This window comes from Sorex fumeus, unplaced genomic scaffold (assembly GCF_029834395.1).
Source record: "Sorex fumeus unplaced genomic scaffold, SorFum_2.1 ptg000073l, whole genome shotgun sequence".
NCBI classification, from domain to species: domain Eukaryota; kingdom Metazoa; phylum Chordata; class Mammalia; order Eulipotyphla; family Soricidae; genus Sorex; species Sorex fumeus.
In genome coordinates, this window is record NW_026606130.1 from 20,540,792 (window position 1) to 20,558,702 (window position 17,911).

The window sequence follows — 17,911 nt, forward strand, 5'->3', positions numbered from 1 at the left end:
ATGTAATCACTTGTCATCCCTTTGTTCGTTGATTTGCTCGAGCAGGCACCAGTAACGTCTCCATTCAACCCTGTCGCATGCTAATGTAGCCCAATGGCTTCTGCTCACTCCAGAACACGAAGAACATCAAACCAATTGTTCAAGGTCTTGATGAAGAAGTCTGACCATCTCATAGGTGGGAGGCCAGATGTTCTTTTGACGGCCCGTGAAATCCAGTTGGTAATGGCTCCAGTCCAGCAGCCATCTCCAAATCGCATTACGTGTCCGGCCCATCTGATTTTCGACACCTTGGCAAATGAGGCAGTGTCCCTGATCTTCGATTGTCGATGGAGGTCAGAACTGTGGATTCCTTCTCTCACTTGAGTGAAGCATGATACTCCAAAAATATCTCTTTTGATTCCTCTTTGGGTGATCCAAATAGCGTTCTCATCCTTTTTTCATAGGGCCTAGGTCTCTGAGGCATATGTTAGAGCAGGAAGAACAGTGGAGTCGAAAAGATGTGCCCTGAGCCGGAGGTCCTTTGTCCTCTTAACAACTTTTTTGACACTCTTGAAGGCATTCCACACTGCTCTCTTCCTCCTACACAGTTCTGGTGCCAAGTGGTTCCTCATGTTCAGTTCTCAACCCAGGTACACATAACTGCTGCATTCGGAGATTTTTGTTCCATCGAGAACAAATGGAATGTCAGGAACTAGTTCATTTCTCATGAACATTGTTTTCATGAGATTCAGCAGTCCGACCTTCCCACACTCACCATCGAAGTCGGCCAGCATTCATGCTGCTTGGCTAATGTTTGGTGTAATTAAAACGATGTCATCAGCGAAGTGGAGGTGGTGGAGTTGCTGACCGTCTATCTTCACTCCAATTTATTCCCATTCCAGTCGTTACATGACGTTCTAGAGGGTGGCACTGAAGAGTTTCGGTGAAATGAAATCACTCTGCCGAACTCCTCTCTTGACATTGATGATCACTTCCTTGTAGAATGGTGAGATCCTGGTGGTGAGTCTGTAATACAGTTCGCAGAGGATCCTGATGTACTGAGTTTGAACACCCTGTTTGGCTAGGGCTTCAACGACCGCTTTAGTCTCAACAGAATCGAAGGCCTTCTTTAAATCGATGAACGTTAGACAGAGCAGCATCCTGAACTCTTGAGAAACCTCAATGAGCTTGGTCATTATGTGGATATGGTCGATCGTGCTGAATCCTTTTTGGAACCCAGCTTGCTCGCATGGTTTTCCTTCATCTAGTTTTCTACCTATTCTATTCAGGATTACTCGAGTGAACAACTTGGAGACGACGGACAACAGGCAGATCAGGTGATAGTTGCCAATGTTGTGGATTTCTCCCTTCTTGTACAATTGAACGGTCCTGTTCATTTTCCATTGGGACAGAACCTTGCATTCAGAAAGGTAGTGTGTGAGGAGCCAACCCAGTGTATTAACAAGTACTGGTGGCAGATTCTTCAGGTGTTCAGGTCTGACCTTGTCTGGACTGGGTGCACTTCTTTACCTACAAAATGGCATGTTGGATTTTGGAAGGGAGAATGTTGGGAATGACATATCCATCCTGTGGAATTTGGTATGTGGGCAGGTGGACGTGACTATCAAGGAGATCTGAGTAGAAGTGATGGATAATCTTCTCCATTGCCCTTCTGGAAGATGTGATAGATCTATCAGGACGTCGGAGGGCAGTCATCTTGGTCTTTAAGTTAGCGAAGGACAGTTGAGCATTGCAAATACGTAAGAGTACTATATTATCTCTCTGAATAGTAGATACTTGATACATAACATATGCAACCTCCAAAATTAAACAAATTTAGAAATAAGGGGTTACCAATCTGAAAAGTGGTTAAAATAATTGAAAATATTTTGTCTCTGAGATTGGGAGTTGAGGTGGAGGGGAGTGGGGAGTTTGTGCTTTTGTTATCATCTTTGAGGTACTCTGTGACTTGAAATCTACATGCATGTATTAATTTTGTTTAATTTTTCTTTTGTTTCATTTTGTTTTGTGGGAGGAGGTACACCCAGCAGTGCTCAGGGCTTACTCCTGGCTCTGCACTCAGGGATCCCTCCTGGTATGCTCAATGGACCATATAGGGTACAAGACAAAGGTACAAGACAAAGGTCCTACCTGCTATCACTCTATCATTCTTTCACTACTATCACTCCGCTCTACCCACCAAAATTTTTTTATCAAGAGCACACAAGTAGACCTGTGTGTAGCTCAAGTGGTAGAGTACATGTATGTCTTCATGTGCAAGACCCAAAGTTGTTCAATCCAGTACCAAAAACTTCTCCAATCACTTTGATGAAGATCACACAACAAAACAAACTTGAGTGAGCCCAGTAACGTCTCCATTTTGAGACTTGTTGTTACTGTGTTTGGCACAGGTAGCTTGCCAGGCTTTGCCATGCAGGCAAGATACTCTCGGTAGCTTGTCACGCTCTCCGAGAGTGATGGAGGAATCGAACCCGGCTCGGCCAGGCTGGCTACGCACAAGGCAAATGCTCTACTGCTGTGCTATCACTCCAGCCCACACAACAAATTAAAAAAATAAATCAGGCACCAGAGAGCTACCTCAGTGGGGTGAGTGCATGCTTTGCATGCAAAAAGCCTAAGTTTGATACCCAGTGCTGCATGGTCCCCTGAGCATCAAACTAGGAGTAGCCCATGAGCTACCAGGTGTGACTCCCAAAACAAAGTAAATAAATAGATAATTGAGAGTGGGATGCAGAGATAGAATAGGAGGTAAGGCTCTCTCATGTAGCTGATCCTGGTTCACATCCCCACCATCATATATGGTCCCCTGAGCATTGCCAGGGATCACTCTTGAGCACAGAGGCAGGAGTGGCCTCAGAACACTGTCAGATATGGCCCAAAGAACCAAAAAAAAAAACAAAGATAATAATTAAAATAAAGTGAAAAAGGACACACTAGAAAAACAAAATGAAACTTAGCAATATAGCTAGCATTACATATGGCATGTTAACAAGAGGAACAGACTATGTTGACAATTTATAATTATTTTAATGTTTTATTTCTATTTACCATTTTATAATTAAATTATTTAAAATATATTATAAGAATAAATCCTTTTTAATTTTGCATCTTTATTTGTAATATATATTTTATTACTATTTTTATGATAGTAGGAGTCAAACCTTGCGCCACTTAGATGTGAGGCACACAGTAACCAATGAGTTATATCTTCTATCCTTATCTTTCTTTTATATTAAGATAATGTTAGTTTATAAGACTGTATTTTTTCCTTTTCATTTTCGAGGGTCATACTTGGTGATGCTTAGTTGTTATTCCTGACTCTGAACTAAGGGATCACTCCTGGTGGGCTCGAGGGACTATATGGAGTGATGGAGATAGAACTCAGGTTGGTCAAATGCAAGGAAAGTGCCCTCCACACTATACTATTTCTTTGCCCCCATATTTTCATTAATTTGCACAAAATGTACCAACTGTTTCCTGCTTTATTTGCTTGTTTATGTATTTCGCCTACCTTCCCTCGGTTGATGTAATTGCTGCCATGGTGTGGTTAGGGTGCATGGGTTCCATACCTTTGTTTGTGCTGCTTGCACATTTAGTGATGTATGCTCACTGGGGCTTACACATCAGGCTTCAGTGCTTGCTAAGAGTCTTATTCCTTCAGTTGCAGTGCTCGTGCACATTCTGGTTGTAATAATGGAAGTCACTGAACTCACATGTGATCTCTCTGGGTTACATTCCTAACCGCAGTGTTCTCATACCTTTTTAGTTACAGTGCTTACCAGTGCTCTCCTCCTTTTAGGAGTGCTTACCACTAAGAGTTGTGCTCCTTCTTGCTAAGAGTCTTACTCCTTCAGTTGCAGTGCTCTTGCACATTCTGGTTGTAATAATGGAAGTCACTGAACTCACATGTGATCTCTCTGGGTTACATTCCTAACCCCAGTGTTCTCTTACCTTTTTAGTTACAGTGCTTACCAGTGCTCTCCTCCTCTCTGCCTTAGGGTGCTCGCACACACATGTGGTGCAGTTGGTTATCACCTATGCACTGTAATAGAACTTCCATGACCACACATGGTATGTAGTATCACCAGGGATCAAACTCATGACCTCGCTCCTGTTATAGGTGCTTTAGATGTGAAACATCTCCCATTCTTCATGGCCACTACCATAGTGCCAATCTCTGCACAACAGTCAGTTGTATCCCTCTCTGTACTTCCAACCTACTCCCTGCCACCATTTTGTCATTTCAGTTCTGTGGATATTCTAAGGATTTGTTTTCATTTGACTTTTGTTCCCTTGTTTTGTTTCTTTTTATCCCACATATAATTGAGTTCGTTCGTAATTTATATTTTTTTTGAGTTAGTTTGACACACTCCAGTTCTTTCAATGTTGTAGCAAAAGACAAGATGTCATCTTTCCTTACAGCTGAAGAGTATTCCATTGTGGAAATATGCCACAACTTCTTGATCCATTCATCTATTGTTGGACACTTAGGTTTTTTCCAGATCATTGCTACTGGAAATAGTGTGAAAATATCTTTTCAGATGTGCTTTTATGCTCTTTGAATAGAAATCCAGGAGTGGAATGGCCTGATAATGTGGTAAATCTATTTTTAATATTTTCTCTCTTCACTTCTCTTTTCTTTGATGATTCTGTTACAATGGGAGGGTTACACACACTTGGTTGTGGTGCTTACTGGAGTTTGCACACTTGATTGGTGCTCACACACTTAGTTGCAGTGCTTGCCAGAGGGTGCGCATGTTTAGTGATCACATTCATTTCACTAGAAATCATACCACTTCTTTGTGGTGCTGTGGAACCCAAATGGAAGCACCACTGGATTTGTGCTTGGCATGTAGGTCAGAGCCAGGGATCGGGCTCATGACATCATGCTTGAACTTGGGTTTCATTTTCAGTCATTTGAGAAATCTCCATATAGTTTTCTGTAGAAACTGAACCAATTAATATTCCCAACAGTGAATGAGGTTTCCATTTTCTCTGCACCCTCACCAGAACTGGCTGTTTCTGATCTTTTTGACATAGGTCAGTCTCACAGGTGCAGCAAAATAGACTTCAGCATTATAAAAGTGAATACAAAACAAGAGTTGAAAAGGAGACAACTGTTTTTGTTAAAATCCTTTTACAGAGGTAGTCCAGAGGGTAAGTCACTTTACAGAGATGGAAAAGAGTGTAAGGCACTTGCCTCGTACACAGCCTACTCTGGTCAATCCCCTGTACCACATATAGTCCTCTGATCCACTAGGAGTGATCCTGGAGCACAAAACCAGGAGTAAACTCTGAGCATCACTGGCTCCCCCAAAAAATGACAACAAAAATCTGTTTTTACAATTTGACTTTTAAACTCTTCAATATAGCACTTGTATAAAATAAACTTTTTAAATTAGGGCTAGGACTGTAGCTCAGTGGCACACATATTGTCTAATGTGTGAGAAGTTCTGATTTCTAGCCATGGCACCAAACCAAAATATTATTTTAACTTAGATAGAGGCAAGAATGTTCTATGTAGCAAATACAAATGTGCTAGAACAGATTTGCTGAAAGACTACATAGGAGGGTGAGTGAGATTTAGATTGTTTTTCCTTTTGGAGATGCTAGAAATTGAACACAGGATCTCACACAAGCAAGATGTGTATTCTATCTCTAAGCCATATTCCCAGTCTCTGAGGTTTAGAGCTTTGCAGAGCTTAGACTTGGCCAACAGGAAGGTCAGCTATTAAATGTTTGAAGCAGGAGAGCATGTCAACTGATCTGAGCCTTTTCAGCTTGTTTTTGTTTTGTTTGTGGGACCACACCTGGCAATGCTCAGGGGTTCCTATTGGCTCTGCAATCAGGAGTTACTCCTTGCGGGGATCAGGGTAATGGATGTTTGTTGGTGATCAAACCAGCCCTAAATTGGGCTTTTGAGATGTTCTTTTAGTTGCCAATGTGAGAAGGGCATTATCAATTGAAGACACATGGTTAGATAAGCTCATTTGTGGAGAAAGAAGGTGCTTTGAGGACATAGCCTGATTCTCAGTTTTTGAAGAGATATGCAGGATACCTGGACCAGTGTACCAGCTTTCTCCTAAAGATTCTCATGAGAGGAGCATTGTTCAAAGTTGCCCTTTAAAAATATCAACTGGGGAGAAGGGGAGGGGGGAAAATAAATTAATTAAAATATCTCCTGATTTTTTATTGTATTGAATCACCATGAGAGAGAATTGCAAAGCTATTTATGATTGGGTTTCAGTCATACAATGTTCTGACACCCATCCCTCCACCAATGTAATTTCTCAGCATCAGTATCCCCATTTTCCCTTCCATTCCTCCAATCCACCCTCCACCCCCGTGGACCTCTATGGCAGGCACCTCTCTTCTATCTCTCTCTCATTTTAAGTATTATGGTTTGGCTATTTCTTTAGTATCTAAAAAAATTTAAGTTACTAAATTTTGACAAAAATGAAAAACATCTCCTGGGCTAAAGTGATAGTATGGCGGGTAGGTCGCTTGCCTTGCATGCTTGCATGCAGCCAATCTGAGTTCAATTTTCAACAGCCTCATATGGTTCCTGAGCCTGCTAGGAATGACTCCTGAGTGCAGAACCAGGATTAAACCCTGAATACTGCCTGAAGTGGGCCCCAAAACAACAACAATAAAATCTGTTGGGCCAGGAATGTAGCTCAGTGTTAGACTGCACACTTCACATCTGTGAAAGCTTGAGTTTGATCCCTGGCACTGCAAGAGCCCTTCCTTCCTCCCCCTCCTTCCCTTCTTCCTTCTTTCCTGCCTTCCTTCCTTCCTTCCTTCTTTCCTTCCTTCCTTTCTTCCTTCCTTCCTTCCTTCCTTCCTTCCTTCCTTCATAAAGCTTTTTGAATTGTATTTTTTCCCTTTTAGCTTGGAGATTCATCTTAACATACACATATTTTTAAAGAGTAGCATGATCTCAAAATGTTCTGGTAGACACTAGACAAGCATAGGGGGTTGAAAGTTCCTATTTAAAAAATGGAAATTGCACTAGGAAACTGAGAAGCTTATCTTCCTCCCCCCACCCTTCAAAGGAGTTGAATCTAAATTGTATTCACATTTTTATTGCAATAATCTAGCCTAATGCTTGGTAGCACTGAGCAGCATCAGCTCTCCCTTCAAGGCTCACAGCTCTTAACATAATGAGCCCTTATTTTTTTTAACAAAACACTGATTTGTTTTTTAGAAAAATTGTTTTTACTCTGTTTTTGGCCATGACAAGGTGCATCAGAAAATCTGGCAGTGCTAGGAATTAAACCAGGTTTTTCTTCATGAGAAGCAAGTGCCTTAATCCTTGATATATCTCTCTTCAACCCCCAGACCTATTTTTAGAGTCAAATCCTGGCTGGTGACCATATAATCTTGATTACGTATATTTAATATGTATATACTGCATCTTTCCAGTAGTTGCATATCTTGTTCCTGATACATTTTATGTTTATTTTATTAGTTGAGCTTTCAGAGAAAACATTGTTGATTTAATTCCAGGTACTTAAGGCGAGATATCCTATTGTTCTCCAGGTACTGTTACAGATGGCTTGGAAGCTCCAAACCTGAGGCAGGGAATCCAGCCAAAAGGTGAGGGCACATATCCCAATTGGCAACTTGAGGGCCCACATACTTTTTAATCATTCTGCCACGTTGTCCCTATAAGCCCCACAAAGGCACAGGAACATTCTATACTTTGCCTTTAATTCTCCCATCTGCCAAATTTCCTTGTGTACCTGGAAACAGCAACATCAAAATCCTTGGCCAGATTACATGCTGATTTGGCTCCAAAAATATGGTCGCTATGTACAAAGGCTTCAATTAGTTATTGTTTATTGGCCATCATTCTTTGGAATGTTAATTCTGATAGCTAAACTAGGAAGACCCCAGGGTCCTTACTAGCCTTTTTAAAGAGAAATTTGTGGGAATAGCAGGGGAATCAATCTCTTCTCTTGATATGGATTGATAAAGGGAATTTAGTACACTGGGCCTTTTTTATCAAGCAAACAGCTGGCTCCAATTCACAGAAGAGAGAAACTTTGAAATTCTGAAGAAATCAAGTGTTTTAGGGCCTGAGGATTATTTGGTATTTGGGTATCACAATTGTATCACTTAAGTAACTAACATCCAGAGAGATGTGACTTGTCCAAGTCTATGCTGTCAGTTAGGGAATAACCATAACAGGGTTCAGCAATCTGCCTGGTAGTCTGTACTGTTATCCTAAAGAATGGAAGCTCAGCTTCAGGAAAGGATGGGTGGATTGACCATGGGGCAGCACAGTTTCCCCAGAGAGTCAGAAGATGATCCCAAGTTAATGAGGATTGTTATCTATACATAATTAAGTAATCTACTAAGTGTATAAAGGTGCTAGCCCCCTTAGACATTATGCACCCCCATACCTTTTGTTAGTTGGGGTGCCATATACCCTCAGACTACTAAGAATCAGTTCCTTTTGACTAATTCACTCTACACTGCACCTGGAGCTCTTTCTCTCTTTTCAGCTGCTCTCTTGGAGACTAGCATAATGGAAATAGTTTTGAAGCAGCAGTACCTATTATGGTGCATAATCTCTTTGAAAAAGGAGCATTGAAGAGGAAGGGACTGTCTTAACACTGGATAATGAGAATCTAGTAACTCACCTGGGCTCAAACCCAGGTCAGCTGCATGCAAGGAAACCATCTTACCCTCATATTATATTTCTGATCCCTGTCTTAAGATTTTATATTCTTGGATCATTGCCTATTGTACAGAATACTGTACAACAGGGGGTGGAGGTGGAATAGGATGGTATGGAAATAAGTCTACTTGGAGCAGAGGGTTACTATTAGAGACTGAGACTCAGGTTCTTGGTCCTAATCCTATGACAAGTCAGGCTCCTCCAATCTGGTATCTACAAGTAATTTAACAAGCCTTGGAAGCCATCTTGCTACTCCAGGGGGAGATGAATCATTTTAATAGGTATGAAAAGGTGTTTGGTGGCTTTGGGTTTTGTGGGGCTGAGAAAGGTAAATATTGTTGTATTTACCTAAGCATGAAGCCTCTGCTAGGTGGATCATCACAGCCACAAAGCGGGGGCTTCTTGGAAACACTCCTCCCATGTCACAAGTGAAAACTCTGAGGCTGGTCATGGGACTGCGTGTTCCCCAGGCTTATATGACAGTACAAGTTGCAGAACTGGACATACTTGACTCACCTACAATTTGCACCAGTACTAGGATGCATCCAATGAGACATTCAACAAATACTCCCTTCTGAGGTCCACCTCCCTTTCTGTGTTTCTCTCTCATTTTGAAACAGTGCCAGTATAGATGACATTTGCCATGCAATGAAAAAAGTCATACGAATGCTAAAGGTTTCTGTAACCTGAAACTATGATGTGTTCATCTGCCCTCTCCGCAGTCTGATATAAAAGTGTGGTGAGAGGTTGAAGGAGGATTTTAAAAGGCTACTTATAAGTTTTCTTTGTCTTGCTCCTTGTTAAACTTCACTTTCTTACACACGCACACACACACACACACACACACACACACACATACACACATGTGCGTGCATGCATACATGCGTGGCCAGGAGTTGCCAGAGAGGTATGGTTCAGACTTCAGTAATTCTCTCAATTCTTTTAAAGCTGTCCTCCACTTTATTCTCCTCTCCTGTCCTTCCTTTGCCTCTGAGGGGGCCTCACAATGAAGGAAGCGGACCAGCATAGCAGAAAGGAACCTAGCAGATGACTCACTTACCCTCTTAGCCTCATTTTCTTCATCTGGAAAATAAGCAGGTTGGACCAGGAAATTGACAAAGCCTATTCTATGTTGTTAATAATACCTAGCATTTGTCTGTGCGTTCCACAAGGCTTAATCATCCCAACAACCCTGTGAGATGATTGGCATTATCTTACAAATGAGAATACTGAGCCTCAATTTTCAAGAGGGCAAGTGACTTGGCCAGGCTACTGGGAGAGTAAGTGGCAGAGCTAGTATCTGAAGCTGGTTCTATGTTTAAAGCTAGAGTTTTGGCCCTGTCCACAGTGTCACTCCTCACAGACTTACCTGGGGGTTCATTGGCAAACCTCTGACCTTGTCTTCCGTCACTCTTCTCCTCAAGTGTCCACCCCAGTCAGACACTTCCTCCTCCCCCTGCCAGTAATTGGCCAGGCCCTCTACAATCTTAGGGCCTTTGCACTAGTGATCCTCACTGCATGAAATTTCTTCCCCTCATTATCATGTACATTACGCCTAAAGCTCACTGCAGAGGACAAAGGGAGAAAATTAGACAGTACATGCTGATGGTCTCTATTTTTTCTGTTTCTCTTCTAGATCTGATGGTGAGAATTCCAGAACTGTCAGGTCAGTACCTCCTTTCTTTTATAGTCACTGGGATATGGGACAGGGACTGGGGGTGGGAACCTCTAGTTTGAGATCCATGGGCAAGAGTGGGGCCAACTTAAAGGGTCTTGTCCTCTTGGTACCAAGGGTGGGTATGGAGTGGAATGGCATGGGAGTGCTGAGTCGATGTGGTTAGGGTAGGGAAGGGGTGAAACTGCTCCTCAGTGATTCTGATGTTAGCTGACTCAGGAGCTGGGTTGAACCTTGTGAGGGGCTCATGGGAGCAGTCCAGATGGGAAGGTCAACCTGCAGAGAGTTCGACTGTGGACATGGAATCTTCTCTTCTCAGAGAGGATAACACTAGATTGTGGGCTTCCTTCCCTATCAAACGTTATCAGCTTCACCCCAAGTACTGTATCCCTGAGTAGTGGGATTTAGATAAATTTTTGGTATGAGACTTCTTATACAGTAGAAATATACATTATGGCGACAAGTGTACTCTCAATTTTTGTTTTGGTTTTATGTGTGTATTTAGGAAAATGGTTGGCTAATTTTACTAAGTTTTCAGAATGCTACCTATCTGCCACTTAAGGTGGGAGTAAAATTGGGTTAGAGACTAAGGCTATTTGTGCATTTCCCAGGTCTTAATGCAGCAGATACTTTGTGAAGTGTCAAATATAGAGTGTCTTCGGAATTACTGGAAGGGTGATTCAGGGTAGCATCCAGTCTTAGCATTAAGGTCCATAGCATTAGTACAAGGCCTCAGGAGATAAGATAGGCCTAGGCATCAGAGGCACAAAACATACCTCAGGTCCTAGTCAGAATTTGGACTGGCATATACAGTACCTTTATGATGAGTAGAATCCTCTGAGTGCGTCAGCTGGACAAATGTTCCCTTTCCACTGGGCTCCCTCAGCCCCTCCCCAGGGTTGCTGACTTGCTGAACAGAGAACAGGTTGGATTTATGCCCCTGCTCTTAAACTTAGGTATGAACCATTGTACAGCAAACATCTCGCCCCAAAATCTGCTGCAGCCTAGGCCTGGCATCTGGACAGTGGGCAAAGGAGAGAGCAGAAGATCCAGCATACATATTCAGGTGCATTATGAGACACACTATGTCTGAGCATCCCCAGCAAGTAGTCTGGAATGAGCATACTGATGCCCAGAGCTGGGGTTGGAGTTATAGGATAAGAGTACTGAGCCACCAGAAAGCAGGGGGACTGGATGAACATGGGCCTCTTGTCCAGGGAAATGGTATATGATGAGACAGTTGTGATAGCATGCAGCCAAGAATTAGAGCATGGGCCCAGCCTGTGCTTGTATTTAGGAAGACATTAGTGCAGTAAATGATATGGAGCCTGCACTACCCTTATGGGATTGAAGAGTAGCAACTTGGGCTGAGCCTGAGCACAGGCTCCCAGGAAGCTGCACTGAAATGTCTTCAGTTAAGGAACCCAATTGAAGGTATTTCATGTTCTGAGCTTTTCCTAACGAGGAATTCCTGGGACCTATAACTCAGAGTATTTAATAATTATAATAATAAGTTCTACCATGACATAGGCTGGCCCTTGACAGAAGTTATCAGGGAGTTTCTTTTGTTTCATCCTTTTCCAGTAGTATCTGGCTGGCCTTGTTTCTTCCATTTACAGTGGAGGAAACTGAAGCCCAGGCTGTCTCATGGGTTTCACCTACAGCCATGCAACTAATAGCTGACTGAGCCCATGTTTAAACCCTAATCTCCCTGGCACCAATCCTGAAGATTTGTCCACATATCACTGTGGGAGCTTTCGGAAGCCTTGCAGATAATAAGTATCATCTTCATCCTCATTCTAATAATTAGTAATAATAGCAGTGATCATTTGCTCCTCACAAAGAACTCTGAACAAGATCTTATTTTATGGGTACTACAGCCCTATTAGACATGAATTAGGATTCCTGACCGCATATCAGGAAAAAGAAGTTCCTGAGAGGGTCATTGCCTTGTCCAAAAAAAGCAGACCAGTGTGGCAGGCTGGCCTCATTCTGACTCACACTTGGGCTGTCTAGTTCCAGAGCCAGCACTTTATTTTACTGATATGTGTTTCTTGACACTCCTGGGTCCACACATCAGGAGGTCAGAGAACCCTTGAGAACTTAGCAAATGGGAAAGCAAGGGTTGAACCTGGGCTACGGATCGTGAGCAAGTGGGGGAAAATCCTGTTTCACAACAGGTCAGGGCCAGGTCACTTACTGATGCTTTCAGGACCCACATGTAAATTTTTTTTCAATTTTATTGAATAACCATGAGATAGTTACAAGCTTTCATGTTTGGATTACAATCACACAATGATCAAACACCCATCCCTCCACCAGTGCACATTCCCCACCAACAATATCCCCAGTATACCCCCCCTTTCCTATCCTCCCCCTGCCTCCATGGCAGACATTATTCCCCATACTCTCTCTCTCTCTTTCTCTCTCTCTCTCTCTCTCTCTCTCTCTCTCTCTCTCTCTCTCTCTCTCCTTTTGGGCATTATGGTTTGCAATACAGACCCTGATTGGTTATCATGTTTGGTCCTTTATCTACTTTTTGCACACATCGCCCATCCCGACCGATTCCTCCAGCCATCATTTTCTTAGTGATCCCTTCTCTATTCCAGCTGCCTTCTCCCATTTGCTCATGAGGCAGGCTGCCAGCTATGGAGCAATCTATCTGTCCCATGTATGTACTTTCCTTAGGTGTCAGCCTCATGTTATGTTGTTTTATACTTCACAAATGAGTGCAGTCCTTCTATGTCTGTCCCTCTCTTTCTGACTCATTTCACTTAGCATGATACTCTCCATGTCTATCCATTTATAAGCAAAGTTCATGACTTCATCTCTCCTGACAGCTGCATAGTATTCCATTGTGTAGATGTACCAAAGTTTCTTTAACCAGTCATCTGTTCTAGGGCACTTGGGTTCTTTCCAGTTTTTGGCTATTGTGAACAGTGCTGCAATGAACATATAGGTACAAATGTCATTTCTACTGTGCTTTTTTGCATTCTCGGGATATATTCCCAGAGGTGGTATTGCGGGGTCATATAGAAGCTCAATTTCTAGTTTTTGAAGGACTGTCCATATTGTTCACATGTAAATTATTGAGCTCACTTCAATTAGGGGTCAGATATCACATCATAGGAAAGGCAGTATCTGAGCTGGGCTGTAGATGACTGTACTATCTGTCGCCAGGAACAAATCCCTAGGAGTAAAAACCAGTTCATCAAGAATTGATAGTAGGGATTGGGGTAGAAAAAGTGTAGGGAGGTTAGGTCATGGGCACCTCCTGTCATCACTGGACTTTGGGGATGGGTGGAAAAGAAAGGTTGGGCTCAGCAGCATGTTATATTGGGGGCAGAGGAGGGTGACAGCTGCTGGATGCAGGCAAGGGACCCCATTCATGGCAAGGTTGTTCTCTAGTAACATGACATACCTATTTGTCTCTCAGAACCCAGTGTCCTTGTTTCATCAAATAATGTTAGTGTGTTTAAGAAGCATGAAGGAGAAGGCCTGGGCCCTGGCTGTTGTGGAAGCTGAACAGCCAAGAATAAGAGGGTCGGTGGGTGGACTGAAAACCAATCATGGCAGGAACTAGGGCTGGGGGCTTCTAAGTGTGGGGTGCCAGAGGAAGTTCTGGGCTAAATTCAATCTGAAAAGCTGGTACTGGGGAGAACTGGGAGACAATGAAGGGTTCCTTGGGTTCCTGTAGAAATCTGAGAAGTCATTAAACATTCAACCAAGGCACAGAGTGGCTTTGTTCCCATGATAAAGCCAGGTGTCCACAGAGTGGGCACCCAACCTGTATATTCTTTGAGAAATCACTTCATTTTTCTGATTCTCGTTTCCTTCATGATAAAATGAGGTGGGGATGAGGAGGCAGTAGCAGTGAGTTCTCTGGGTTGATAACAGCAGTGCTTGCTCATTCAGCATAAAACAGGGGCTCAGTGGATTGTACTGTCCTCAACCCTCCCCCAACCCATTCTATTGTCATCTTCTGGAGTCTAACTTGAGAAACTTAGAATTTGAAAAGATAGAGGGACCTACACTTATATTCACAGTTGCAGATGGTATCCAGCCCAGAGGCACTGCTGCTGCAGGGAGGGTGAGGCTGGAACTTGGGCCAGGAGTGGGGGACCCAGGGGACAAGGCTGGGGTTGTCAGACACCAGACGCGCGTAAGGATGAGAGCCAGAGGGGGTGGCCTGTTGCTAGGCAAGAAGGGAGGGGATGGGGGAGTCATTGACACCCGCAGAGTCAGGGACATCCCCATGGCAACCAAAGCCACTGCAGTCAGGAGGAGAAGTGGGAGGAGGATCCAGTGCTGGCTTTGTTCCCGGTGGAGGCCTCCCACTCTGGGCCTCAGTGCCCCCATCTGTCCAACAGGAGTTTGCATTAGATAATCTCTAAGATTCTTCTTCTTTGGACCTCCTGACAATCTGTGATAACAGAGACCACATGGACCTTCTGTGGCATCCACCCTCCACATGCCCAAGACACCAGAAGTCCCCAGAGCCTTCCCAGCTGCATCAAACCTTTCCTCCCATGCTGCCTCCGGTTCTGCACAGCCTTGATTGCCCACCCTGCCCAGCATTCAGTGCCCACCACTTCCTTTGCCTGGGACCTTGTAGCTAACTTCTTACTGAATGTTCTTTGACTGACGCTGGGAGTGGCCTCATTCCAGTCATACCCAATCAGGGATTGCCTTTCCTAGAAGTAATAGTCTGCCCTGACAGACTCCTTCCTCCTTGGGTTTTCTGACCCAAAATACCTGAGACCTGCTGCTATCTTTGGTAATCTCTGCTGTCCTTCATCAGGCCACTTCTAAGATCTGGCTTGCACACAGAGCATTTGACAGATATACATCTTAATAGCCAATCTGGGAAATTATCATGGGAACCCCCATTTGGCACATGCGACCACACTCCGAGCTCATATGACTAGTTTGAAGTCCTCCAGGTACTCTGTGGTGGAACCGGTCTTGGAACTTGGCTTTATCATTCATGCTTGGACAGCCTGAGGGGGATGTTACTGAGCAACAGCACCTACTGGGTAGCAATTAAAGCTATTGAGGCTGGCGCCATGTTGGGCACTTTACCTATAGTCGCTCATTTCAGCCCCACAATAATCTTAATATTAGATAGTCTTATAATTTTACAAATGAGGAAACTAAGACTTAGGGAGCTCTAAGAACATACCCCAGGGTAGAACTTGGAGGCAAATCCAAATTCTCAGGTCACCGTGCTCTAATGTGGCCAACCTAGTCATATTCCAGAAGCACTTACAGAGCATTCCTTGTCTACCAGGCCCATGTTGAGTGATCTGTGGGGGGTACGGAAGCAGGCTGTAGACACAGATGAGCCACTTTTGGCAAGCCCAAATAGTAGTTAGCGAAGGAGGAGAAACCAGTTGTAAGGACAAGAGTCTAGAGTGGGTAGAGCTGGAATCTGACAGTAGGACAGAGGAGGAGGATGGAGGGGGTGTGGGTGGGTAATTTTCCCAAAGGAGATACCTTTCCAGAAAACTCGAGATGAACAAGAAGGGCCAAGAGGGTCCTCATTCCCCTTGCTGTGTTCCCCTTGCTGTGTTCCCCTGCCCCCTGTCTGGCTCAGTCCCAGTAAGTGGGTGACCCCTAAGCTGGCTGTGTGCCTAGTTGGCACCAAAATAAACTTGCCTTCACTCACTACCCCTCCCCTTGCCTCTGTCCCCTCTGTCCTGGCTTTAATTAGCAGCCCTGGGGATGAGTCACTTGGCAGCTGGGGAGGGAGGCTGTGCAGAGCCCAATGAAGCCTTGACTCCTGCCCCGTGGCTGGAGGGCAGCACCACTGTGTTCATGTGTGTGGATGCCCTCCTGTGTGTGACAGTCTGTGCCGGCTTTGAGGAGCACAAGGGCAGCCCATGTGCTGGCCTATGTCCATGTGTATCAAATTGTCTCTACAGAAGTGTGTCTGGTTGCCACTTTCTTTGTGTGTCAGTGTATGTGTGTGTGTATGAGCGTGCACACCCGTGTGTATGGAGCGTGTGTCTATGGTAGCAAGTGTCAGGAGCATTTAGGTGAACAAACATGAATTCTTTATAATTGCATTCACCCCTCCCTGAAATAAGTTTTCTTTATGTGTTTTTGCTTATGCAAGCCCTGCACTTGTATTCCCAGTTTTCCCTTGTCTTTAGTCTGAGTACATTTTGTTGCAGGGAACAGAAACCCACTCAAACTCACTCAAGAATAAAGGGGGTGTGTGTAGGGGGACTGTTATGAGGCTACATCTCTCAGACTCTGAGAACAGTAAGTGAAATATGTCCAGGCCTTATGCCAACTAGAAGTGGGGCCAAGAAGTCAAGGACCATGATTGCTATCTTTCTGCATCTTGAGAGCCTATGTCTCATCTTTCTCCATCACTCATGGTTTGCTTGACCCTGACCATCTTTCTTTGTCAATGATTCCTCTCTGAACTAGCTTTCTCTGCCTTCATTAACAACACATGCTGCCAACTTGGAAGGTACAGGACCTTTCAGCTTCAGGAGCCACCCTTACAGGATAGCGGTGCTTTTCTCCAACCTATGGTAACAAGATGGCAAGGGGTTGAAGGGAAGTTTATTCTCTTGGAAATTGTAAAGAAAGAAGATACCAGGTTTTTGGTGTTTATACCCTCAATTAGCAATTTTTATGGCTCTTGAGGGAGGTCAGATACAGAGGAATGTAGGGGAGGGGGAGGGGAGTAGCGGCAGTGTACTGTGTTCAAAATTCTCAATTGAAAGATCATTCGTTGATGTGTGTATTACTCCTTCAATACAAGTCAACATTTGCTTGCTTTGCTTTCAAGTGCCGTGGTCTTGCATCAGCATGCCCTGTATTATCTAAACAAATCTCCTTACTTTGTGCCCAAGTATCTTTTAAGTGCTCAGTGAATATTACCATTACAAGCAGTGTGTGATTATTTTCATTGCTTCAGAACAACTGGAATAATTCTTTTTACAGTACAGTTGCTACCTAGTTCTTGGTTGCTTCAGAAAATTTTGTGTTTTATTAGTGCAGTGACCGAATTTATAGTTATCTGCAGCATATAATTACAGGCACACATTATCAATATTATCAGCTTGATGCTGGAGCAGACTTCTCCATTAATGCAAACCCTGCAGTCTCTCCATTAATTATAGAGGGAATTAATGACCCCTTAGAAAACTTTTCACCTATGAATAAAGAGTTTGAAACTATTAACCATAATGACTAACCCAGGCTCAAGGGCTATGCCATGACTTTAACCTAGAACTTGCTCTTGCATTGTCTGACTGAGGCTAAGAATAGAGGGTACCTACCAACTCCTCAAGACCTCCTAATTCTGGTCAGGCACATGGCAAGTGCATGGTAGGTGCTATTGTTATTTTTATTTAAATATTTTTCTTGGGACTGGAGTGATGGCACAGTAGGTAGGACGTTTGCCTTGCACGTGGTTGACCTAGGTTCGATTCCCAGCATCCCATATGGTACCCTGAGCACCGCCAGGGGTGATTCCTGAGTGCAGAGCCAGGAGTAACCCCTGTGCATTACCAGGTGTGACCCAAAAAGCA

General features: G+C 43.7%; 1 protein-coding gene across 5 annotated transcripts in view; it reads left to right on the forward strand.

The window, feature by feature from the left end:
* Positions 1–17,911, forward strand: part of IQSEC2 (IQ motif and Sec7 domain ArfGEF 2) — a 96,220-nt gene that overhangs the window by 26,020 nt on the left and 52,289 nt on the right. For all 5 annotated transcript variants that reach the window (XM_056130013.1, XM_056130014.1, XM_056130010.1 and 2 more), the window contains exon 2: positions 10,323–10,352. In XM_056130013.1, coding sequence (XP_055985988.1) covers positions 10,323–10,352 — 30 coding nt within the window. The remainder of the gene's footprint in view (positions 1–10,322; positions 10,353–17,911) is intronic.